The 25,239-nt window shown below is 37.7% G+C and overlaps 2 protein-coding genes across 2 annotated transcripts in view; both read left to right on the top strand.

Moving 5' to 3' along the window:
• Positions 1 to 467: 467 nt before the first annotated feature.
• On the top strand, positions 468 to 16,215 carry LOC139731488 (uncharacterized). The gene is made up of 9 exons (XM_071642372.1): positions 468 to 761; positions 6,559 to 6,980; positions 7,366 to 7,463; positions 8,713 to 8,908; positions 10,560 to 10,705; positions 11,269 to 11,437; positions 12,314 to 12,499; positions 14,436 to 14,617; positions 15,778 to 16,215. The coding sequence occupies exons 1-9, from the start codon at positions 680 to 682 to the stop codon at positions 15,860 to 15,862; spliced, it is 1,566 nt and encodes a 521-aa protein (XP_071498473.1). The 5' UTR covers positions 468 to 679; the 3' UTR covers positions 15,863 to 16,215.
• Positions 16,216 to 24,214: 7,999 nt separating this feature from the next.
• LOC139731503 (transmembrane prolyl 4-hydroxylase-like) overlaps positions 24,215 to 25,239 on the top strand; it is a 28,208-nt gene continuing 27,183 nt past the window's right edge. The window contains exon 1 of the mRNA XM_071642387.1: positions 24,215 to 24,469. Within this exon, the coding sequence (XP_071498488.1) occupies positions 24,215 to 24,469 (255 nt within the window). The remainder of the gene's footprint in view (positions 24,470 to 25,239) is intronic.

Genomic DNA, 25,239 nt, shown 5'->3' with positions numbered 1-25,239 from the left:
AAAACTATTTTCAAACAAACACGCATGACCATAATCTTATCAATGATAACTACTAAGATAACATTCACTAACCTCATTAATGATCAATAAATTTTTACTAATGAGATAACACCGGATGAAATCGAAGAAGTATACGTGAGAACAACTCATGATTTTTTTTCCATGTGATCATGGCTGTTTCGTGCCTGGTGGAGTAGCTCTATGTTGCAAGAGAAAACAACATTGGACCAATGGCATGCGCGGGCGCCTAAAGTGTGTACCCATGCAGACCTCCGGCCTCACGCGATATCACCCTCCGCATCGGCAAACACAAACCTGAAGCAAATCAGTGTGTTTGGAGATCTTTGAGTTGGGAAGACTTTGGAACTCCTTGCGCAAACACAACTTGGTCATCCAATTGTGCGTGTGTCCTGCGTTTGTATAAGTGCATTTACGAGTACTAGCATTATTCAGTGAGCAAGGGAAGTAGCACAGGTAGGTAGGACCACAACTACACTGGGCTCGAACATCACTTACGGACCATCGACAACAGTAGACACCACAACTGACTGTGTATACAGACACTGCAGTCTTCTCTTAATACATTCTTCGTTCTTCTTCGCGATTTGTACATCACGCGGGACTAGAATTTCTTCTCTCGGAGCGCCTTCCCTACACAGGGACGAAGATTCGAAGCATCATGGAGGTCATACGCTTTTGGTCCGTGGTCTTGGTCCTTCTCAGCATACACGGAGGCTCCGACAGTACCACGGAAACAATGGGTGAGTTTCCCAACGAGACAGCTTAACCAGTCTTAGCCTTTAGAGGCGAATATAGTATGTTTAATATGCACATGGATGCAATGAAGGCAGAAATATTCGTACTTCAATTTAGTACACATCTTCTAGTGCAGTGTATAAGGAAAACCGTACAGTCTGTCCGAAACTTAATAATCTTGTAAGGCTTTGGCTGGATTCATGATAAGAAGATTAAACAATTAATTCGTGATGTCACACGAGGGCGAGAAAAAATATAAAGAGAATTCCACAATATTCTTCTTTTTAAAATTGTAAAAAAGTACGCTTTCCTTCGACCTGTTACTAACAAGATTTGGTAAAGGGTAACATTTAATTCTCTAACATTGAACATCTGAAAGATGTAGGTCAACCATCCATAAATACCTTTAAAGACAGTTGAAGGTTAACGCAAGATATGTATAACTAAGTCCATTCTACATACCTTTAAAGAGTCTTGCAGTTGATTTTCGTTTTGCCGCCTTTTGAGTTTATATGCATTATAGGTACATCCATGATAGTTACCAGAAATATTTACGCCAATCAAACAAGTATTTATTATCTTTTAAGTCCGTCTTTCTCGGACTGAAATAAGTATTTGTTATGTCACATTCATTGATTCATATGTATATCTGTATTCGTTTATGTTCCTGCAAAAGAGTACAACAGGAGTATAATAGAACATGGCGCAATTAACAAGTGGATACCCCTGAATGTCCCTAATATAGGCCTACTGAGCCGAAATAACAGACCATAACTTATTTTCATCCGAAAGTTCCGGAATGAAATACAAACAAATGTGTATACGTGATATGTACTTCGTAAAAACGCAACACCAGACCATGCAAGCCGACATCAGATAACGTGAAATGCTATCTCATATTCATATCAAACATGTACATACTAAAACGTTCTATTCTAAACGTTATTGTCACAACCCAGCGTTCACATACTCGTAAGCGAAAAGAGAAATTAATTTTTTTTTTTGAAGACAGAGATCAGAATGAACATTCCATTCTACGCACATTCTAGTAATGAAGCAAGTTTCTGGAAAGCAAAAATGAAGATACACCAGTTCACACCATGTACATTATTAACTTTCCGATTGACTCTTGTCAGTTACTGATCAGAAAGTTCAGTTCGTATAAAATTAAATTTCTGGAAATGATGGAAAACGTTGAGTATGTTACGTTGCAACGTACATGTTTCGAAACCCCGTAAATATCTATCGAGCACACACAGAAATAAAAGCAAATATAATAAGTAAAACAACGATAATCGAAAAGATGTTGAAAAAGCAACAACAAATCAAAGATGCTGGTATCAAAACAAAATCTTTGTATGTCACCGCATGGACTTGCTGCATTGTTATACAGTAAACATGAACTATTGATTCAAAATAATCTTGAAATGCACCGACTTCAGAGTTTTACTTATTACTTGTGAACAGGCATCATCCTGGATATTAAATTTGAAAGAGATATGCCGCTATACGAAATTGTCATTTTGTTTTTGGGGACACCATGTGACATTTGAAACTTTTCGCGGTATATAACGGACGAATTGACAAGGGGGTTTATATAGGTAAAGCACTAAAAAATAGACGTGACGCAAGGAAGTCGTGTAAGATAATGATTTCCTATTTGCATGTCAATCAGCCTGTCGAGTGTATAGAGTTTTGATATTAATTCCAAGTCTTATATCACTAATGTTTTTTTTTTGTAATGTCATATAGGCCTAATGCTAAGGAATAATGAAGGAACATCAGAACGATTAGTAATGTTTCATCATTATAGTGTAATACGATAACACACACACACACACACACACACACACACACATATATATATATATATATATATATATATTCAAATCTGCAAGATGTAGAAAACCTTGTGACCACATCATGAGTAGATCAGAAAGACCTTGTTATACTCTAACGTCATAATAAGATGACTTGCAAATATTTTTAGACGAATGTCTTGGTTTTAAATGATTTGACACACGTGTAGGCGTACTTGCGTAGGTTCTTATACCTCTACTCGTATGAACATTGTGTGTTTAATTTCTCCTCTGAAACAATATTTGATTCCAAACTGCAGCACTCGGGGCTATTCCTGCTCTACCTCCCCCCCCCCCCACCCCCTGTTGATTAACTCTACACCTTCTTTGTATTCTTCACCAAGTGCACTGTCCGATAATGATGTCATTGAAATTGGGTGTAACTTCTGCAAGGTTAATGATTAAATTCTAAACCACATTCTATGTTCGCTACGTGTGTGTGATAACCATCTATTTATTTGAAAAGCAAAGATAGGCAAAGGGACATTAATCAAAGGAAAAGGAAGACGGCTTGTTTGATCTTCCAGTCAGTATAGTCCTATTGATAATAATGGTAATGTTTGTTCTATAAATTGATAACTATATTCCTATTTTAGTTGCCAGTTTTGAGTAGCATGCAGTCAATGTCAATAATGTCTGTATTCATATGTATTTGGTAGATGAAAATGTAACTATCGTTTCGAAGTTGCGTGCATGTTCAGCAACTAGTTTATTTCAAGTCAGTGGGTAATATATTATCATCTGTTTCAGATATTGCATTAAAGATACAGTGGGAAATATGTTAAAATTTGTTTCAAATATGATATGGAATACAGTGGGAAATATATAATAGCCGGTTTAAAATATATTGCATTGAATATGCAGTTTACAAAGGTAAACTCATTCTTGCTCTTAACAATGAATCAAATCTATAGATACTGGTCAAAGAGTAATCTACATCATCATTGTTTATTCACGTTGCCATTATTGTAGATTCAAATGAAAAAAAAAAGCTAAATAGATCAACTGACAATAGACTGTTAACAGATAAGCATTGTGAGATAAGTTGAAATACATATACAAACATCTGTAAACTGGGAAATGGATGGTGTTTCACATAATGAAATACATGTATATGATATAAAAATAGACTGTCAACAAGCACTAGGAGGTACAGTATTGGTGGAGATGAAAATTGGGCTTTAACTTTTTTGCGAGATACCAAGAAAACAGTTAAGAAATATTACACAACATACCATTTTAAAGGGAATTCAAAATTATTTGATAAAAATCGGGTTTGGAATTGCTGAAACATCCAAAAACAAAAGTGAAACAAAACGATCGTAATAAAATGTGGATCACTCTGTTTTGGATATCTCAGCCATTTCAAAATCAATTTTCATCAAATAAAGGTTGAAATCTTCATGGAATTACATGGTCTTTCATATTCCATGAGAGGTTTCTCACTATCTCACCAAAAAATGATAAAAACCTGAAGTTAAGTCTCAACCAAAACAATACGATCCCTTTAAAGTATGGTAATTCCTGGCCTCATTCAGACAAAATGGAATGGTAGAGGTTTCATCCGAATCGAACCTAGAGTGAGAAAATTGTGGATTGTGATTAAAGTTCCACATAGAGTTTCCTCCGAATTGTGATAATTATATATTGATATATATATATATATCTATGGTCTCAACTTACAGCCGCAAGCACATGTCCTAATAATAATGCCATCATAATATGGTAAACTCATTAAAGGACAAGTTCACCTTCATAAACATAAGGATTGAGAGAATGCAACAATATTAGTAGAACACATCAGTGAAAGTTTGAGGAAAATCGGACAATCGATGCAAAAGTTATGAATTTTTAAAATTTTTGTGTTGGAACCGCTGGATGAGGAGACTACTACAGCTTGTGAGTCATATGCGTACAACAGTATAAAGAAAATGTAAACGAAAATTCAACATATTTTCACTTTTTTCGCATAATAAAAGAGCTCTTGACTTGCCTCTTTCTAAAGGCAGGGGGAATAATATTACCCATAACATTTGTCGGTAACGAGTCGGGGGAATGTGTACTTTTTTCAGAAGATGGCATTTTGTGAAATTCTCTTTATATTTTCCTTATATTGTTGTACGCATGTGACATCTAAGTTATTCATACACTGCAGTAGTCTTCTCATCCAGCGGTTACTGCACAAAAACTTCAAAAATTCATAACTTTTGAACGGATTGTCTGATTTTCCTCAAACTTTCAATGATGTGTTCTACTAATGTTGCTACATTCTCTCAATCCTTATGTTTATGAAGGTGAACTTGTCCTTTAACTTTGATGGCTTGCGCACAGAGACATCATCAAAATAATGCTTCAAATTCATGAATTTCTTCTGTCGACATGTTTTCATTGCAACTGATTGACAAATTATTTACGTCGAAGTAGGGCAGTTTGTCAATCAGTTGCGATCAAAAGTAATGATTTCCAACTGCAACTATTCCCTAAATTTCTTAGTGTTTGGCACCTCTCTAGACATCGCAAAACGACAAAATGGGAAACGTGATGCATGAGGAAAGGAAATGATTCAAGTTTTCTTTTTGCTGGTGTAGGTCAATTGGAAACTTGTGAGGCCATGCTATTACAGGATCCGAGTTGCAGGGGGCGCGCGCGCCCGGACGGTTGCTGTTTAATGTCAGTTATCAGTGAAAGCTTTTAAAGATATAACATGCATGTCACTGTTTAATGTCAGTTTTCCGCAAAAGCTTATGCCTCTTTTTTCGTCTAAGGTCCGATTTTTCACAAAACTATACACCATGCGGTTTGTTCAGTTTTTATGCTGTTTAGCAAAGGTAACATAAAACATAGTGCGGAACTTAAGTCAACATGTGTTCGTGCAGTTTCTTTCTTTGCTTTTATTATTTTTTTTTTTCGGGCGTAACTGCCTCAAAGTTAATGATTGAACTTGTGGTTAGAGTTTGCGTCAGCAACGTGAATGCCGCGATAACCAGTAGTTGAAGTTAATGTCTACTCACCAAGGGTGTAGACAGTCGGGCAATTGTTTGTGTGTGTGTGTGTGTGGGGGGGGGGGGGGGTGATGGGGAGTGAGGGTTCAAGTGGAGCTGGGTGTATTATAACATTATCCCCTTCCCTTCTCTTCAACCGATTTGAAGAAAGAATACAGATAAGATTCATGATGATGATTATAATAGGACTAAATGTTCATAGTAATGATGATTAAGGATCTTGATGTTCAGATAAACAAGATTAATGATGATTATAAATAATAGATAACATTTCAGTTAGAATCATTTGTGAATTAATCTAAAATCTACATGATCCATGAAGATCCCTCATACAAACAGATATTTGCTGTCATTCTATGTCATAAACACATCGATGTGTACATCTGCGTAAAATACACATTATTCCAAATGCTTTGAATAACTTTGTCCCTCTGATTACTGTATGACTCTTTTACTCAGCAATCCTTCATGTTAACTTTAACAGAAACAAGAAATTTCCATATATCTATTACTTGGCTCTTTCAGTATTATTTCTTTTTTTATTTGCTTCCTCTTCCTATAACAGTCTTTTACAATATATGATCGAATTTTATAAAGTTACTGCGATAAGTCTAAGTTTTTTGAAAAGTAGAAATCTTCAGTGTCCAGAACTCGAACACTGCGCTCACTTACATTCGTATTTTTCAATCTGACTTTAAGCTCTTGTGGAAACACTTCTTTATTAATTGTAACATCAGTACTATATTTGTTAACAATATATCTTTAATTCTGAATTTATATTGATATTTCTACTTCTAAAGAGAAATTGTTTCATTCGTGTTTCTCTCTCCAGAGAGGAATTTAAATTATTTTTGTTGGTCAAATTATATTTCCAATCTGCATTCTCGTTTCCTATACATATTGATAACCTCGAATGAAAATAATTTGATTTTTTTTTTCAGTGACCGACTTTAGCACGTTTACCGGCGTGACGCTACAGACGGTCATGCCAACCGCCAGAACGCCTCCACCACCGCCTCCGTCCATCCCGCCGCCTCCTCCTACTTTCGACACCGTCGATCCCACTCCGGAGCCAACGCCGACTCCGCCGAGCGGCACTCGCACTCCACCGCCTCCGCCACCTCCATCTCCACCTCCACCCCCACCGTCATCGATCGCCCCGCCTTTGACGACGCCACCACCCACCGAGTTTGCTACTACCGTGGCAATCGAGCCGACGCGAAGGTCCACCAACACACCGGAGCCCACCGAGCCACGACAGACCGAGCCTCGGGCGACCGAACCGAACCCCACGGAAGGGTCCGATCCCAATGCCGAGGAGATGGGCAAGATTAGCGTCGTAGTTGAAGGCTCCAAGGAAGAAGTACGCCTCTCCTTCAAAAATTTTTGTCAAAATGTGTGAAAATGCAATATCACAGATAAAGATAGAGTAATTCTGAGGATAGTGATGATGATGGTGATGATGATGATGGTGATGATGATGATGATGATGGAATAATTGTGATGATGCTGGTAGACAACAATGATAATGATATTGTTTTTTATGAGTATCAGAGCAATAACAAATTATTGCATTTCAAAATGAATTAAGAATACTGGAAAGAACAAGATACATTGCATCAATGGTAGAATTATTAGATTGGTGGTAAAATCAAAATCACAATACTGTACAACGAATCAACGATTTATGCAAGCCGTGCAGTAACATCATTTTTTTTTCTTCCATGTTTGTGATGTCATGATCGCAGTTCGATCAGCAGAACTTCAAAGAAGTGATAGCAGAACAAACCAACATGTACTGCCTGTCGAACGAAGGAGCCTGCAAAGGGGGAACTTTGACTGTTGGGTGAGTGTTGGCTTAGTTTCTGAAACAATCAGAAGAAATGTTGAGGGAAAAATACGGTTAACTCTTTGTGTGCCAAGGTGTACCCCCCCCCCCCGTGTGTTACAGTGAGGAGCTTAAAATTTTGGAGAGGAAACAAACAAAAAAAATCTGCGCATGCGCAAATTTGCTTTTAAAAATCGACCTCTCATCGTCTGAATTTGCACGGTCGGTTCTGGGCAAAATGGGCAACAACACACATAATATTTCGGATGTTACAATTTTAGAACTTATATGTAAAATCAACATAATACTGATTTATTTCTCTTTACAACAGAAGTATCCCGACAGTATCAAACCAGAAATTAGTTCCGCGTTAAGGATGACTTTATAAATGAATAGAGTGGACTCAAATTGCAGAGAGTGTAAGCGTAATCAGGTAAAAAAGCCAAAGAAACAATGAAAGTAAGAAACGCATGAAGGGGTGAAGTCTTGGATGTTTAAAAGGAGGAAACAGCGAAATCGCACAGAAAAAGTTCGATGAAGTGATGATGTTATGACCCCACGTGTTTACTCTTCACCAGATTTCCCGTTTTACATGAAAATATTAAGAAAAAGAAGAAAATATATTGTAACGAGCTGTAACGATTAAGCAGTGATGAGTAACATAAATAAATGTCAAGGACTATCAAGGAATTAATGACAAAGGGAAAAAAAATATATTGCTCTAAAGACCACTGTCACTTTTGGTGTTTTACTGAATATAACCTTGTGATAGTTTTAATGCAACAACAGTTTAGTGTATACCAAAGTAGGCCCTATAATTATGTAAATCATATTCTACTCCGGAAACGAATGATGGCTCGGTCACAATGATGATTCACATTTTTAGTATAGTTGTTTGCTTGGTTTTTTTTTTTTTTTTTTGCTTCTTCTTCCTTTTTTAACCACATAGGCATACCATTTTTCTCTTATTTGGTATATCATAAAATTGCCTGGTCTAATCTTCTATCCGTTCGCTGTTTCTTTTCCACAAACACTGATTACACGGGGCTTATACAGTCCCGTAGGTCCCGATTTCTTGGTTCAACCCCATTTCGATTTCGACCAGTTATCATTACAATTACTGTGTTGTTACCATGTATATTGTTTGTTTTTGCACATTGTTGACAAGGTAAAAGAACTTGTACTATTATTTCTGATGTAATATTCATAAATGAGAAGTATGAAAATAAATGAATTGAATTGAATTGAATTGAACATATTCGCGCAGACCCGAGGATGTTATCATTGTGGCCGTAACAGACTACGAGGATCCCGTGGCGAGCTCGCGGCGACGACGACTGCTGGCCACACAGACACAGGTGGACTACTACGTGCGGAATCCCATCGACTCCAGCAACGTCATGCTGACTTCGGAGCAACAAGAAGCCTTCTTGACAGACGAGGAGGTCGTGCAGAATCTGGAGGTAAATGATATATATATATATATATATATATATATATATATATATATATATATATGTATATATATATATATATATATATATATATATATATACCTACATACACGTATACATAGCTGCATACATCAAGCTCACCACAAACTTAAAAAAAAAATCAAATTTGCATTTTTGGTGGCCCGAAAAAAACAAATAAATAATCGATATATGTATATAAAGATTAACAAATCATTACAAACTGTACAACAAACATAGTGATTATAAGTAAATATTCCAAGACATATGACAAAGTGCGTCAAATATCACGTATAGTGACTAACAATTAGGAAAGAAAAACATTATAAAATGAAAAGGTTAGTATACGATAAATTATTATTGTTACAATCAAATTGATACAATGATTATTAACATTGATAATTACTATAACCCTTGATAATCATCTACAATTGGCACGCATTATACTGCAACTTACTATAACTAAGTGCACCGCACATATCTAATATTGGATTGCGGCATAAACATAATTACCGTGATATCACGTATTTAAAAAATGATATGCCTACTTCTATTGTTGGAAATATGAAATTTAGATGGCAGATGGAAAAAAAAATGGCCGAATTTGGCAGTGAAACAGACTAAATGAAGATTATCTTGCAACTCTGATCCTGGCATCTGCTGAAATGCGTGCAGTTATGCAATACTGAGCACTGAGTTATTCTCACCTTACCTGAGTGGAAAAAAAACCAAATCGACACACTCACGAATCTTTGGTGGCCCGATCGGATCACCAAAACTGATCTTTTCGTAAAAGTGGTGGCCCGACATGCATTTCGGTGGTCCAGGGCCACCGGGCCACCTCTGGTGTCGTGTACAATAAACTGATCGCACCTCTCAACATGAAGTCCTCTTTATAATAACAAATTCACTCAAATTCACTCAAAATTTCAAATACCAAATTTTGACCAAAGGTGGCTGAAGATAACAGAGAATCATAATAGTTTGCTAATTGATTCTTAAAGAGAAGGTACCCGTTCTCGCTGAATTTCCTCTATGGTTTCCGTGAAAAACGGCAGCGGTATCATCCATACTATTTAAAATCAACAAACTAGTCTCATGCGAGACGGTAGGTAGAGACAATGAATCGAATGTCGTGGAAGATGGGGTCAGTGCGATGACATTTCAGTAACGATACCTTGAAAATTGTCGCTATTTTAACGATGTTTCTGCTAACGATCATCAGCAGGGAGGACGGGGGAGGGGGAGGGTCTAACATGAAGATGAGTTCTTGGTAGAATGTGGTAATGACTAACCAATTTCCACGACCTTTGATCCATGGTCTGGATAGATCAGCATCTAAACCTGACTATTTTTTTCTTGTACATTCTTTAAACCTTCTGATTATGGTAGCCAGCGTTCATTTCGCTAAACATTGGTTTAATTACGCTCCTCCTTGGTTTGATGGCGCGAAATTTTCACAGACTTTCAACCGCGTACTTTGGTACAACCAAAAACTCGTTGAATTATAAACATTGGCTGGAGATTGTGCATGATAAGGAAAGGTACAAAATTCTGACGTGTCTGTCAAATCCTAGTCCACGGAGACATTGCTCAATCAATCATCGTCGTGGTTGTCGCCGTTGCATTTATCTTCCACCAGGAGAACATCGGTTTCGCCGGAATGCCGGCAGTGGTGACGGAGCCTCCGCCGACCCTGGAGCCATGGGCCATTGCCCTGATTGTTATCGGGTCCGTGGCAGGTCTTGCCCTCGTCGCTGGTGGCATTGGGTACTACATGTCGAGGAGGTGATGAATCAAATCATGCAACAGTATCGCCATCATTAATATACGACCTGTTTCTTCATAATCTTTTCTACTACTCAAGAATGACAATATGATCAAAATCATGATCACGTGTCAAATAGTATAAAATCAAGTGTAGTATGAACTGGCATTTTTAAATAAAAACTACGTAATTATTCAAACTATACAATTTTATTTTCATTTTTCTAGCATAGTAACAAAATACTTGACTTACTTCATTCTGAAGAAGGGGGAATGTATGACCCTTACGTCAGTAATACGATGAGGGAACGTGTAGTTTTCATGATAATAAGTGATATTTTGTAGAATTCTTTCTACATTTTCTTTATGTCGTTCCCCAGCTGTGACATCATTAATCATTGAAGCCTTCTCATCCAGCGATGCCCGCACATAATAGTATTGAATCAAATAATCAGAAATTTTAAACTTTTGAACGGATATGTTTGATTCTTGCACTACAGATAGTGCCTACATTCACTGAATCCACGTGCATGTTTGTGGATAATAATATTCCATCTTTAATGTTATTGCTTGTAATTTTACAGCAAGAAGCCTGCCGACGAGTTAGATCTCGAGCTGCAGCAGAAACTCCCTGTCGAGGAATTCACCGACGTTCGAGAGGGCAACGACTATTCCACCGTTCCGGCCTCAAACGGCGGCAGCGAGCTTCCGAAGAAGAAAGCCCCTGTCGACGAAGTTGATGTGTCGACACAGGTACGGACGCAACGCTTTACGCACTCATAATCAAGCGAGCGCGTTTACGCCCACACAAGCACATGAACACACACAAGTATTATAATAATGTTATTCACTACACCTTACTGAGATAGGACTACTGACGTATAAACTTACACCCACACACAAAAGGTACATGGTGTAGTATATGCTCACGTAACGCGCGTAATACATTTCAAAATTAGAAAAGTTTTTGATTCTAGCACTATGTATGGGTCAACTGCTCGTTATATTCGTATAACTGTAGAACTTCATCAGAGGTAAGACAAAATGCATTTGATGAGCTGCAAATCTTGATTACATTTCATGTCCCAAAGACATTGTATAATATAAACTATTTCCACAGATTCTTTGTTTCTCCAAAAAAAAAAAAGATTAATGTAGACCTATATTGGTGTTTAAGATGCTTTGGTTGGTAACCAACAGTCTATACAGTATCATAACTAATCATTAATAGCGAACTTTGCTCAACAACGTAACAGAGAAGTCAACAGCAACTATCAATTATATTTTACAAAGAATATTTCAATTTCAGTAATTGACTTGATTAATAATCTATAGTTCCTGAATTGCTATTAATCCGTTATCTTTCAGGATTCAAAGTTTTAAGGTAATGTTCCTATGAAATTATCAACATTTTTTTTTCCAGAAACACCGTCATGTCAGAACTGACACTAACGTTCGGTTTTCATCGCATTTTTTAATATGCTGGCTAGGTGTTTCAACTTCCAACTGAAGATAAGCAAAGTTTATGACACTCATACTGTTGGTAGAACTGTCGTGTAAAGATAAGTCAGTGTACAAGACAACAAATGCTATGTCTAAAACTTTCTTCGCGTCATGCGGTTGTCACAGGTGAAGTACAACGAAATCCTTAGTGAGACTGGTTATACCTTTGCCAAACAACAAGCTGCAGACGACGGCGCGAATGAGCCCTCTCCGGCAGCCAATGGCGGGAATTCCATCGTGGTGACGGCGGAGATTTCGTCGTCGTCCTCGTCTTCCACATCATCGCAGCATGACGAGTCGGAGCAAATTGCAGTAAGTTCTCATACTTGGCAACTTTTGCATGACAGTGACATGACGAGAAGAAGCATCGAGAAAACTTTAACATAGCGAATAGTAATGTGAGGTCCACAATGCAATATATCAATTAAACGTACATCCTACTCTGATAAGAATTGTAGTGCATGTAGTTCTGTTTTTCGATGATAGGGCTACAAAAGTATAAACTACACAAATTGGGGGCGCTGTGGCATAGTGGATAAGACTCCCGACTCCCGATCGGAAGACCCGAGTTCGAGTCCCGCTCAGCGCTTACGTCCTTGGACAAGATGTTCTACCCACGATGTCCCTCTCGACCCAGGTGTATAAATGGGTACCTGCATGGCAACGCTAGGGTAATAATAAGGACAGGGCCCTCTGGTAGAGCAGTGGCAACACTGGAGAGGCTACCCTGGATAAATAATACCATATTATTATTATAAATTGAAATGGAACTGAGGATAGAAGAAACCAATATTTCTGAAACGTCACTATCGAATACATTATTTTCTTTTGTAGACAGCTGTCTTGTTGGAAATTCAGTCGTGAGCATACATTCTTTTTCACGGAGTGACCAAAATGAAAAGTGCGCCGTTTCACAGTGTCTGAAAATGAAAAACACTGTCTTCTTAGAATGGTATACGGCCCATCAACCACTCCGCTTAAGGTTTGACCTCGAGTTGGACAATGGAAACATTTTATACATATTTTCTTTCTTTCTTTCTTCTTTCTTTCTTTCTTTCGTTCTTCTTACTTTCTTTCTTTCTTCTTTCTTTCTTTCTTCTTTCTTTCTTTCTTTCTTTCTTTCTTTCTTTCGTTCTTCTTTCTTTCTTTCTTTCTTTCCTTCTTTCTTTCATTCTTCTTTCTTTCTTTCTTTCTTTCTTCTTTCTTTCTTTCTTTCCTTCTTTCTTTCGTTCTTCTTTCTTTCTTTCTTTCTTTCTTTCCTTCTTTCTTTCATTCTTCTTTCTTTCTTTCTTCTTTCTTTCTTTCTTTCTTTCTTTCCTTCTTTCTTTCGTTCTTCTTTCTTTCTTTCTTTCTTTCTTTTTTTCTTCTTTCTTTCTTTCCTTCTTTCTTTCGTTCTTTTTTCTTTCTTTCTTTCTTTCCTTCTTTCTTTCGTTCTTCTTTCTTTCTTTCTTTCTTTCTTTCCTTCTTTCTTTCGTTCTTCTTTCTTTCTTTCTTTCTTTCTTTCTTTCCTTCTTTCTTTCATTCTTCTTTCTTTCCTTCTTTCTTCTTTCTTTCTTTCTTTCTTTCTTTCCTTCTTTCTTTCGTTCTTCTTTCTTTCTTTCTTTCTTTCTTTTTTTCTTCTTTCTTTCTTTCTTTCCTTCTTTCTTTCGTTCTTTTTTCTTTCTTTCTTTCTTTCCTTCTTTCTTTCGTTCTTCTTTCTTTCTTTCTTTCTTTCCTTCTTTCTTTCGTTCTTCTTTCTTTCTTTCTTTCTTTCCTTCTTTCTTTCATTCTTCTTTCTTTCTTTCTTCTTTCTTTCTTTCTTTCTTTCTTTCCTTCTTTCTTTCGTTCTTCTTTCTTTCTTTCTTTCTTTCTTTTTTTCTTCTTTCTTTCTTTCTTTCCTTCTTTCTTTCGTTCTTTTTTCTTTCTTTCTTTCTTTCCTTCTTTCTTTCGTTCTTCTTTCTTTCTTTCTTTCTTTCTTTCCTTCTTTCTTTCGTTCTTCTTTCCTTCTTTCTTTCTTTCTTTCTTTCTTTCTTCTTTTCTTTTAGCCCAATAGTGTCGCCTTTGAGGTCCGATGTGTTCGCGTTTCAGGTCCGATGCTCGCTATTATGACTTGAAACGAACGTTAATAATGTTAACACGGACAGAGGAGTATATATAGTATTGTGGATAAGGCTCTAGCCTACAATCAGGGGGATCATTATTTTCATTATTGGCATCATTATAATTATCATTATCATCATTATCATCATCATCATCATCATCATTACAGACTGCAGATGATCAGCAGGTGATTCCACCCGAGTACGAGGAGGTCCAGGAGAAGGCAGCCGAAACATCGAAGCCAACAGCGCCCGCTAACGATGCAGCTCCGCAGGAGGAGAGCACCAAGACTGCTGATCAGGAGGCTGCGGAAGCGGTCAGCGAACTGACCAATCTCGTGGCCGAAGCCAAGTAAGGAGCTATCGCTTACACATTGGCATTTATGATAATTGGTTCCATGGCATTTGCTCCTGCGACAATTATTGCTCCCGTGAAATATCTGCATGCAAAGTCAATCATAAAACCTACCCACTGATATAAATTTCACCCTAATCCTAATACATGTACTCACATCAAAATAATCTAAAACCCTATATCACAATCCTAACCCTAACCCTAAATCCTTGGAGAAAATGATCTGAGCAATAGTTGCAGGAGCAAATGACGTGTCACCTTGAAAATTATTGTATGAAATATATTTGTATGCATATATCTTTCTTATCAATCAGTATACTCCATAGTACTTCATTGACCCTTGATTTGACAAGAGAGTAAGGGTTCTCGCTTATCCATTCATATACCCATGAAAGCCTTTTGGTATACGGTGTGAACATTGGCGGCCAAATTCGTCAATATCACAGCAGATTTATTCATTATTGGTTATTATTTATGAAATTGAAAATTATGATGCAGTTATTTACAAACCTATGACAGCAACTTTCAACCACTGACATAATTACAAAATTTCTTTAGAAACTCCTGTGGCTAGCTATTATTGGATGAGCAGTTTTTCAGCAGCTATATATATATTTTTTTTTTAATTTTTTTTTTTGCTATTAAGTTTCTTAAGGTGAGATTTCCCTCCTAAAGTGTTGAGTTCAGAGAGATTGCGAAAGGATTTACCCAAAGAAATGATAATATGTGCAATGAACGAACTCTTGAATTGCAGGATTACTAATAGCTCCATTCAGAGTCTAAATCACGGGACATATTTAGCATGTGTGGGCCTCATCCACGTCAAGTTCCGCTTATGATGACGGTCTCCTGTATTGATTTCTCCTTTGTTCATAAATGCAGTATGCTTTAATATGTTGTTTTGATTCACATGTATTTACAGTCTGATGTTGTTATGAAAATAACATTTCTTGTATTGATTTTTATTGTATGTTAAACTCTCCTTTTTTTGCATACTCTGTATCACTTTGTTTTCATTTGTTATTGTATTTGGAGAAAGAAAATGCAGAAATAAACCAAACCAAAACCAACCAAAACCAAACTTTACTTTCTTACTATCTCTCATTTTGTTTAATTGTTTCTTCCCTTTTGATGGATTTCTTTGATTTTTTTTTCAGGGGAGAAGAATCCGGACATGACAACCCGGGCTTTTCCGTTACGACCGAAGTGGATGAACACAACATCGCCAAAACTGCCTTGTAAAGATGACCCCTGACCTTTTATCACGGACTGTTGCCTTGTTTTTACTCTTTACACAGAAAAATTACAAATCATTGTTATATTCTTTTTTTTTAATTGAAAGTGGATAATGATGTTAATAATGTACTTTGATTGTTGCTCTGAAGACTGACATTCCCCTTTTGGTACATCCAAGGCTTACATCATAATATTAAAATATCAGAAATACTGCAACACCGTTTTTATGGGTTTTCGTTCGATCAGTGGATTGATAGACAGCGGTTTGTCTCCCTCTCTACCACTCCCTCTCTCAATTCATTTCTCTATCTATCTGTCTCTCTGTCTTTATCTATCTATCTATCTATCTATCTATCTATCTATCTTTATCTATCTATCTATCTATCTATCTTTATGTATCTATCTATCTATCTTTATCTATCTATCTATCTATCTATCTATCTATCTATCTATCTATCTATCTATCTATCTATCTTTAGCGATGTCTCTCATTGCATAAGTCAACAAATCTGCTTTTAAATTGGTCCTACATATGTAAATAGCACATGTAACAAAGGAAAAAAAGATGCGTGAATCGCGTCAGGCCTTCCTTTGCTAGCTGCCATGAAATGTAGTATACCGCTGTATTGCCTTAAGCAAAAACGAAAATGTCATTGCCTTCACAACACAAGTCTTCAACTGATACGCGCTGGACTAATACGTCATGACTATACTTGTTACACTGGTCGCTAAAAACTCTATGATTTAAAGTACTTTTAGTAAACCGATGACGACCTGATAAAAGTCTCTTTTAAACTACAGACTGCTGAAAATATACAAATGCCTTCCCGCAGCTAGTATTGCCAGAAAAAAAAAAATCTCCGTTTTATTTTCTTGAAGGTACAATAGTAGATGAAGGACGCTATCTATTGTTCATTTACATTGTTTCTAGAGTCATTTACATTGTTTCTAGAGTCCCGGTTCTTCATTTATGTACTATACGCATTAACTATGGACAGAAATACATCGCTATTATGTTTACCACAGCAAAATATATATAGGTTAGATTGGTAAAGTTTGGCTACCCATTTCACTATGATGGAAACTACGCATATTCATTTATGGTTTTCACGACAGCTAATTTCAAAGAGAAGCTTGTTAAAAAAAAAACAAGACATTAATAATACTGAATTCTCAATTGAGAAAAAAAAAAAAAGGATTTCTTGACTAACATCAGTCTCTTGGTAATGTTTATAGTCGATTGATGATTTGATGGAAATGTCTCCAATAAAAATAATCATCATCTTTTCATAAATGACTGCCTCTTTTTGTTTGTGTATGCTCATTGCAAAGTAATAATGTGAATTATATATATATATATATATATATATATATATATATATGAAGAGTTTTATTTGCAAAATCATCAGATAGAGCTAAATTAAACCTTTCCAGTAATACCTCACTAATGTGGCATAACAATGAGTATTCTAGAAGTTATGATTTCAAGTATCCTGTATTCTTTTCTTACTTTCTTTGTTTCTAGTAGCTTTAATCACAAATATCTGAACTTAACAAGAATGGACTTCACTCGTTTTGGTATTAAAAATGTATGTAATATATATATATATATATATATATATATATATATATATATATATATATAGTATGTTTATGTATGTAATTATATATAACATAATATAAATTATATATATATAACATATAATAGACTAGACACACTAATGTGTGTGAGTATACAGTGTATATTCTATATGTGTGGATTCAGACATTGAGACCGTATATTATACGCATTAAGTATATGTCATGTGCTTGCGAACATGACTGTTTATTAGACCCTCAAATTTTTTTGGTTGTAGCACACACAAAAAAATAGTTCATAAACATTTTATGTGTTTGTCTCTGAGGAATGAATATAGCTGTACGACCCTATTATTGCGTATTTTCGATAAATGACCGAGTAGAAAGAATATTCATTAAACCATCGGTATGATTCCTCTAGATCGATCGAACCCTCAGCTATGCACCTGTAGGGTTAGAAAGTCAGATTTCTATAGGCCTGAACCAGGAAAACAAGGGATATAATGCCTCATGATACGATCAATCTGGGCCAGAAGGGGAATGCTGGGCATGGAAGGGGAATGCTGGGCCACAGCAGCGCAGATAAACTGTTTCTTTTTTTTTCTTCAATTCAGTTCAGTTCTTATTTTTTTCCATCCAACTAAAGTGAATCAAAATGTAATATTACATTATAATGATACATGTGTAAAACAGTCACATTGTTTAATAAAATTCAATAACAAAAAAGTAAGAAATACATAACACAACATGAATAGCAAAGTATAAAATATAATATAAGCTGAATAACTAAGAACAATATGCATGCTTTGAAGGATAACACTGTCTTGCTATCTTATTATCGCGATTAACCCTTCACGAAGAAGTATTTCTTCATAATATCAACGTACTTGGTAAACAGACAAACATGTCTATTAAACCTCAACTACGATGTAGCAGTAGCTTACATACCTACTATACTTGTATTCATCCACGAGAGATTGTCAATTACGCCCTCTATGAGCATGATTTTCCATGACTAGATAGCTTTCTGACCACTGATCTATTTTATTATGTACTAGATAAATATACGTGAAAGAGATTAGTGATTCTGATCTCCTCAGATCTCAGATTGCTTGTTTTACTGGAGTGTGGTAGATTGACTGATATAGTAAAAAGTCAGGTATTTACTTCAGACAAAGTTTTCATCGGAACCGATAAAAGGATCTATAGATATTTAAACCATGCAGGCCTATTGTGAAACACGTAATTCAACTGTCCTTGAATTGTAATAATTACATGGGCGTCACCAGGGGGGGGGGGGGGGGGGGGGGGGTGCGTTGGGTGCGAACGCACCCCCCTTCAGATCCTTAAAAAAATATTAAAAAAATATAAAAGAATTAAAAAAAAACTTCAGTCTGCGAGCGACCTCAACGCCGGACCCTAAATAATTGTAATTTTTTATCTATTTTTTTTTTTTTGTGTGGACATTTTGCATCGGGGACGACAAAAAAAAAAAAAATAAAAAAAAAATCGTGGGCAAAAACAATTCACAACCCTGGTTCTGGCAGCACTGATTTTATACATATCTACTAGTACTAGTGTATTCTATACAGTGTTTACTATTTAGATAGATTTTGGACATCCTTCCCATGCTTGGTCACTTCGACGCCCCCTCGCTGGTCATACCTCCCCCAGTCATGAACATAAACCGACACCCTTGACTGCCAGTGGCGGATCCAGGGGGAGGGGCGCACCGGGCGTCCCGCCCCCTCTTAATTTCCAAAGCGAAAAAGTATAGCTACAAACGGCAGTTTTTGGACTGTAAAATGTCAAAATTTTCAAGCTCGCTCCCTCCGCTCGCTGGCATTTAGTCGTAATGCCATTCTCCTGAAGTTGCTGCCAGTAATTGCCGGCAGCTCCACCCGGTGCGCCCCCCCACCCCCCTTACTGCAAAAAAAAAAATAGCTACAAACTGCAGTTTTTGGACTGTAAAATGTCACAATTTACAAGCTCGCTCCGCTCCGCTCGCTCGCATTTAAATTCTCCTGATATTGCTGCCAGTAACTGCCAGCAGTTGCGCCCGGTGCGCCCCCCTTAATATCGAAAGCAAAAAAGATACAGCTTCAAACAGCAGTTTTGGGACTGTAAAATGTCAAAATTTTCAAGCTCGCTCGCATTTAATCTTTATGCAATTCCCCTGATGTTGCTGCCAGTAACTGTCTGCAGTTGCGCCCGGTGCGCCCCCCCCCTTAATTTCCAAAGCGAAAAAATATAGCTACAAACGGCAGTTTTTCTACTGTAAAATGTCAAAATTTTCAAGCTCGCTCTCTTCGCTCGCTGGCATTTAATCGTTATGAAATTCACCTGATGTTGCTGCCAGTAATTGCCAGCGGATTCCGCCCGGTGCGCCCCCTCCCTTGATTTCCAAAGCGAAAAAGTATAGCTACAAACGGCAGTTTTTCTACTGTAAAATGTCAAAATTTTCAAGCTCGCTCTCTTCGCTCGCTGGCATTTAATCGTTATGAAATTCACCTGATGTTGCTGCCAGTAATTGCCAGCGGATTCCGCCCGGTGCGCCCCCTCCCTTGATTTCCAAAGCGAAAAAGTATAGCTACAAACGGCAGTTTTTGGACTGTAAAATGTCAAAATTTTCAAGCTCGCTCGCTCCGCTCGCTGGCATTTAGTCGTAATGCCATTCTCCTGAAGTTGCTGCCAGTAATTGCCGGCAGCTCCACCCGGTGCGCCCCCCCCCCCCCCCCTTACTGCAAAAAAAAAATAATAATAAATAAAAAAAAAATAGCTACAAACTGCAGTTTGGGGACTGTAAAATGTCACAATTTTCAATCTCGCTCCGCTCCGCTCGCTCGCATTTAAATTCTCCTGATATTGCTGCCAGTAATTGCCAGCAGTTCCGCCCGATGCGCCCCTCCCTTAATTTCCAAAGCGTAAAAAATATAGCTACAAACGGCAGTTTTTCTACTGTAAAGTGTAAAATTTTCAAGTTCGCTCTCTTCGCTCGCTCGCATTTAATCGTTATGCAATTCACCTGATGTTGCTGCCAGTAATTGCCAGCGGAATCCGCCCGGTGCGCCCCCCTCCCTTGATTTCCAAAGCGAAAATATACGGCTAAGACCGGCAGCTTTTGGACTGTAAAATGTAAATTTTTCAAGCTCGCTCGCATGTAATCGTTATGCTCTCCTGATATTGCTGCCAGTAATTGCTAGGAGTTGCGCCGATGCGCCCCCTTAAATTCCAAAGCGAAAAAAATATAGCAATAAACGGCAAGTGTTTTTTTTTTCTTTTTGCTGTAAAATGTCAAAACATTCAAGCTCGCTCGCTCGCATTTAATTGTTATGCCTTTCTCCTGATGTTGCTGCCAGTAATTGCTGGCAGTTGCGCCCTGTGCGCCCTCCCCCTTTACTTCCAGAGCGAAAAAATATAGCTCCAAATGGTAGTTTTTTGACTGTAAAATGTCAAAATTTTCAAGCTCGCTCTCTTCGCTTACTCGCATTTAATCGTTATGCCATTCACCTGATGTTGCTGCCAGCAATTGCCAGCAGTTGCGCCCGGTGCGCCCCCCTTAATTTCCAAAGCAAAAAAATGTGGCTACAAACGGCAATTTAGGGACTGTAAAATGTCAAAATTTTAAAGCTCGCTCGCTCCGCTCGCTCGCATGTAATCGTTAAGCCATTCTCCCGATATTGCTGCCAGTAATTTGTCGTCACCGTCATTCCATAATCCATTTATAGTGGGACAACCCTCTCCCACAACCTCCCCCCCCCCCCTTGCTCGTTCCGCTTGTTCGGTCTCTGTCGCGTTCATGACATCAGTGTAAGAATTATTACTAGAAGTTTATTTGAATTATACCATTCATGGGCAAATTGTTTGATATTAATCTACATCAAAATATACTGCTTTACCTAAATAAGTGGGACTGTTTCAAGTCGATAAAACAAGCAAAACATGCATCAAATCCCCCCTCGCTCTCTCCGCTTGCTCGAGCTCGGTCGCGTTCATGACATCAGTGTAAGAATCAATACAAGAAGTTTATTGAAATTATATAGTTTATGGGCACATTGTTCAACAACAAATTCCATCAAAATGTACCGCTACCTTAAACAAGTGGGACTGTTTCAAGTCGATAAAAACACGCAAAAGGCCTGCATCAAATTGCACCATTTACAACATCAAAATGCAAAAAGTTCACACCGTGGGAGGGGGAGGGGGGAACAACAGGCACTTCCACACCCTCCCCCCCCCCCCCTTGCTCGCTCCCTCGCATACTAACACACCAGCCCCCCCCCCCCTCCCAAGATGAAATCCTAGCTACACCGGTGCCCTTTCCCCGCTTGCTTTCCCTCAAAAACAATAAAAGTCTAGGGATTGAGAGCTTCCTATATTCCAAATGTCTGTCCAAAAAAAAAAAAAAAAAATCTCGTTAGGGATCAAAACGCATCCCCCTTGAAAAAAAGTTGGTGACGCCCCTGAATTATCAATCATAATTGGAGAGAGCAAACATCAACGCTGCCGTGTCTTCCATGAAGAGATGGTATACAAATCTCTTTGATCTTCCCTCAATAAAAGTGAAGTCTATATTTCGATATGCATCAAGCTGCCGAAGGAACATTGAGACGTGAAGTGTGTAGATCAGTCTGGGTTGGAAAAACTTTTATAATATCAAAAGAAAAGAATACCACTCTATCTTTCCCTTTGCTTGTAAGCTATAGATTCTTTACTTTCCCCTATACGTGTGCAATGTTGGATATGATGCAAACTGAAAAGGTGAGGCACTCATGACCTGTGGGGGTGTATAATGAAGCGTTTTGTCTGATAATTCTTTTTTTCTGACAAACTGTTATAAGCTACTGAAATCCTTACATCTGACTGGCTGAGAGCAAATTCATCAGAAAAGGTATCCGAAAAATACTCTGAGAAGGGATACACCTGTCGTGTCCTTTCGATCTCTCCCTCTCTTTCCATGAGTTATATCATTATCGTTTGTCCATCGATCAACGTAACTTTCAGTCAAGGCAAGTGCATACGGCATTATACTTTTAACTATAATACAAAGTATATGATTCCAAATGACTCTGATGCTGTAGCAGTTGAATATTATATAACGATACCAAAAGATAGAGTCTCTTACATTGTCTTGACATTGGAGACCAAAATTTCGGAGCATAGTTTGTACAAAAGGGTGATAGTGCGCCATACGGGGGCTCATTTATGGCATATAAATTAATTCAATGCTTTTAGAATCATTATTTCTTTTTTTAACAAACAAACAAACAAACAAACAAACAAACAAACAACAAACAAATAGTTGGATTTGACCAAAGTTCCTATGGATCAAAGTCTGTAGAAATTATGGTGAATAGGCTAGAAAGGGCTCGTAGGGTTGGCTGAAATGGGCCAAATTAGCAAATTTGCATAATAGAAAATTGTTGATATTGGCAGCTTTCTGGAAACAGGTGAACAGATTTTGACAAAACTTGCCCGGAATCGTCAAAGGGATAGATGACCATAGTTTGTATAATGTATGGTGTTGGAGTGGTGCCCCCAGGGGCGTTAGGTGGGAGTGGCTAGTGTGGGTCCTAAATACCGGGTACACTAATAACTATAGGAGGGTGTTGCCAAATGTTTTTAAAATATCTTGTGGTTTGTCTCAGGTGACTATGGAGTGTCATAAAGGCAGGTGCGCTACTTGGTGAACGCTATAGACCCGCTGAACATTTGGTTATAGTTGCGAGTAGTTTGACTAACCCCTATGTTATGTAACAGGAGATAACTTTTGTTGAAAGGAGTTACAGTGTGTTGTAATCTCAGGTTTTGGAACACTGTTCTGAGAGGTGGGAAGTTTCTTACAACCTCTTATGATCAACGCATTTCAATATCATTTTAATTCTGCCGGTCATCTTGATATGAACTATCAATATTGTTATCATTTTCAGAGACGTCATAATATGATCACCGTATTGATGACACGACATTTCCTCCTGCGACAATTATGGCTTCGGTCTTTTTCTCCAAGGACTTGGGGTTAGGGTTGTGATAGGGTTTTAGGTTTAGTTTGATGTGAGGACTAGGATTAGGGTAAAGGGTTATGTTTGTGGGTAAGTTTTAGGTTTGTTGTTTTATGTTAGTTGTCGCAGGAGCAAGTGTCATGGAACCCACGAATATAATGCTTGATTTCAACTAAAATATTATCAACAGGATTAATCCTTGTTCTTGCAATATGACACCAAATAATGACAAGTTTACATTATCATTTGATGGTGGAAATAAATTGTGGTGAATTGAAATTGAAATTGAAATTCGTATAGATCTATGAATTCTCATACGTTATTTCAAATAAACATAATAAAGTGCTCCAAAACATAAACATTCATATCATTATAACGTATTCAATTTAAAGTGAATACAGAAATATGTATATGAATGTAAACCATATTTAATTTTGCAATAACGGAGATCGTAGCGCAATTGTTAGTGTAACACCGTAACACGCTTCCTCCTAAAACAAGAAATGCATAAGCCAGAACGCTTTGCCACATGTTCAAATCATGCATAGAATTATCATAGGAAGTGCTACTCCAAGAGTTTCTTCGTATCATGTAGTTCCACCTTGAAAGCATTCCGGAGAAACTGCTTCGAAATACCTTTTCCCTCTGTAATTAGAGCAGGGAGGTGGGTTAGAGGTCGCTATTACGCCTCGCTCGTTTCTTCAGCGCGGGGATATCTGTAGTTCTGTTTCGTCTTGAATATAGACTACTCACACTCCAAACAGTGCGCTCAATCAAAATGGGAGTTTCCTCGTATCGAGGTGCCGTCGTCTGCTTGTTGTACCTGCTAGGCACCGTCTTGTCGAAAGATGGTGCAGCTACGGGTGAAGATCATGCTGAAGTTGACTTAAAAGAACACGCCAAGCATTACTACAGTGAACGACAGGGGGAATACGAGGAAAATTCATCTACGAAATCAGAATCAGACGGGAAAAGGAAAAGCAGCCGAACAGATTTTGACGGCCCCCGGCTTGTGCGGTTGCACGGTGGGCAGGTGAGTTGAGATTTTCCACACCGTGCATGTACAAATTGAACGTGATGTCGTACATCGGTATTACTACGTACTTGTCTACGTGTGTCTGGCTGGAGCAGAAGGTGGAATCACTAATTTGACTCTGTGGCTGAAGTGATGCTGCCGTTATGTTCGAATCAAACAGCATACTGCATCGGATTGCTATGTGGCGACATTTTGACGACATAATTGCTAGGATCAAATTACCGAATTACAAATGCAAACGCAAAGCAAACACCGAGAGCAAGGAGCAATTAGTTGATTGTGTGCTTTAGTTAATGATCTCAAACTTCAGATTAAATCAGTCAAACAAAAGCCAGTTGTTACGACCGAAGATCGTCTCTGTAGGCCCCGTCTGAACGAACATCGTAAAATATACTATGCGGCGATCGTAGCTGAGGTTTAATTTAAGTTTTGTTTATGATAGTCTAGCTGTTGAGTAAGTTTCGGTAGGGCCGGGCCTTTATGTAATAGGCCCCATCTATCATATTAACATATCCAGAATCTGACCATAATTTTTGGGAAAATACATTGTTCACAGGTTATATATTTGTATGTTCTTTCTCTTCTGTTCATTTTTACCAAACAATTTTAACAATTAAAAAGAAAAGCCCTTGAAAATCCCCTAGCAGTTGTTACATGCAGTGCACATGCAGCAGTTCAACTCAAAACTTCGATATGATGATATGAGCTGAATTCACAAGTGATTGACTGCATGAAATTCCATCATGCAGTGTGGAAGATTTATGATA

Source organism: Diadema antillarum, unplaced genomic scaffold, assembly GCF_040938485.1.
Source record: "Diadema antillarum isolate AM-2024a unplaced genomic scaffold, OU_Dant_1.0 seq00000376_RagTag, whole genome shotgun sequence".
Taxonomy (NCBI): domain Eukaryota; kingdom Metazoa; phylum Echinodermata; class Echinoidea; order Diadematoida; family Diadematidae; genus Diadema; species Diadema antillarum.
Note: the sequence above shows the minus strand (reverse complement) of the source record. Positions and strands in the feature narration are given on the sequence as shown.

Excerpts from the sequence above, each read along its gene's own strand:
- LOC139731488 (XM_071642372.1), top strand. The coding sequence starts at position 680 with ATGGAGGTCATACGCTTTTGGTCCGTGGTCTTGGTCCTTCTCAGCATA. Across the intron at positions 8,909-10,559 it reads AGGTCGTGCAGAATCTGGAG|GAGAACATCGGTTTCGCCGG; the intron begins GTAAATGATATA and ends ATCTTCCACCAG. Across the intron at positions 10,706-11,268 it reads GGGTACTACATGTCGAGGAG|CAAGAAGCCTGCCGACGAGT; the intron begins GTGATGAATCAA and ends GTAATTTTACAG.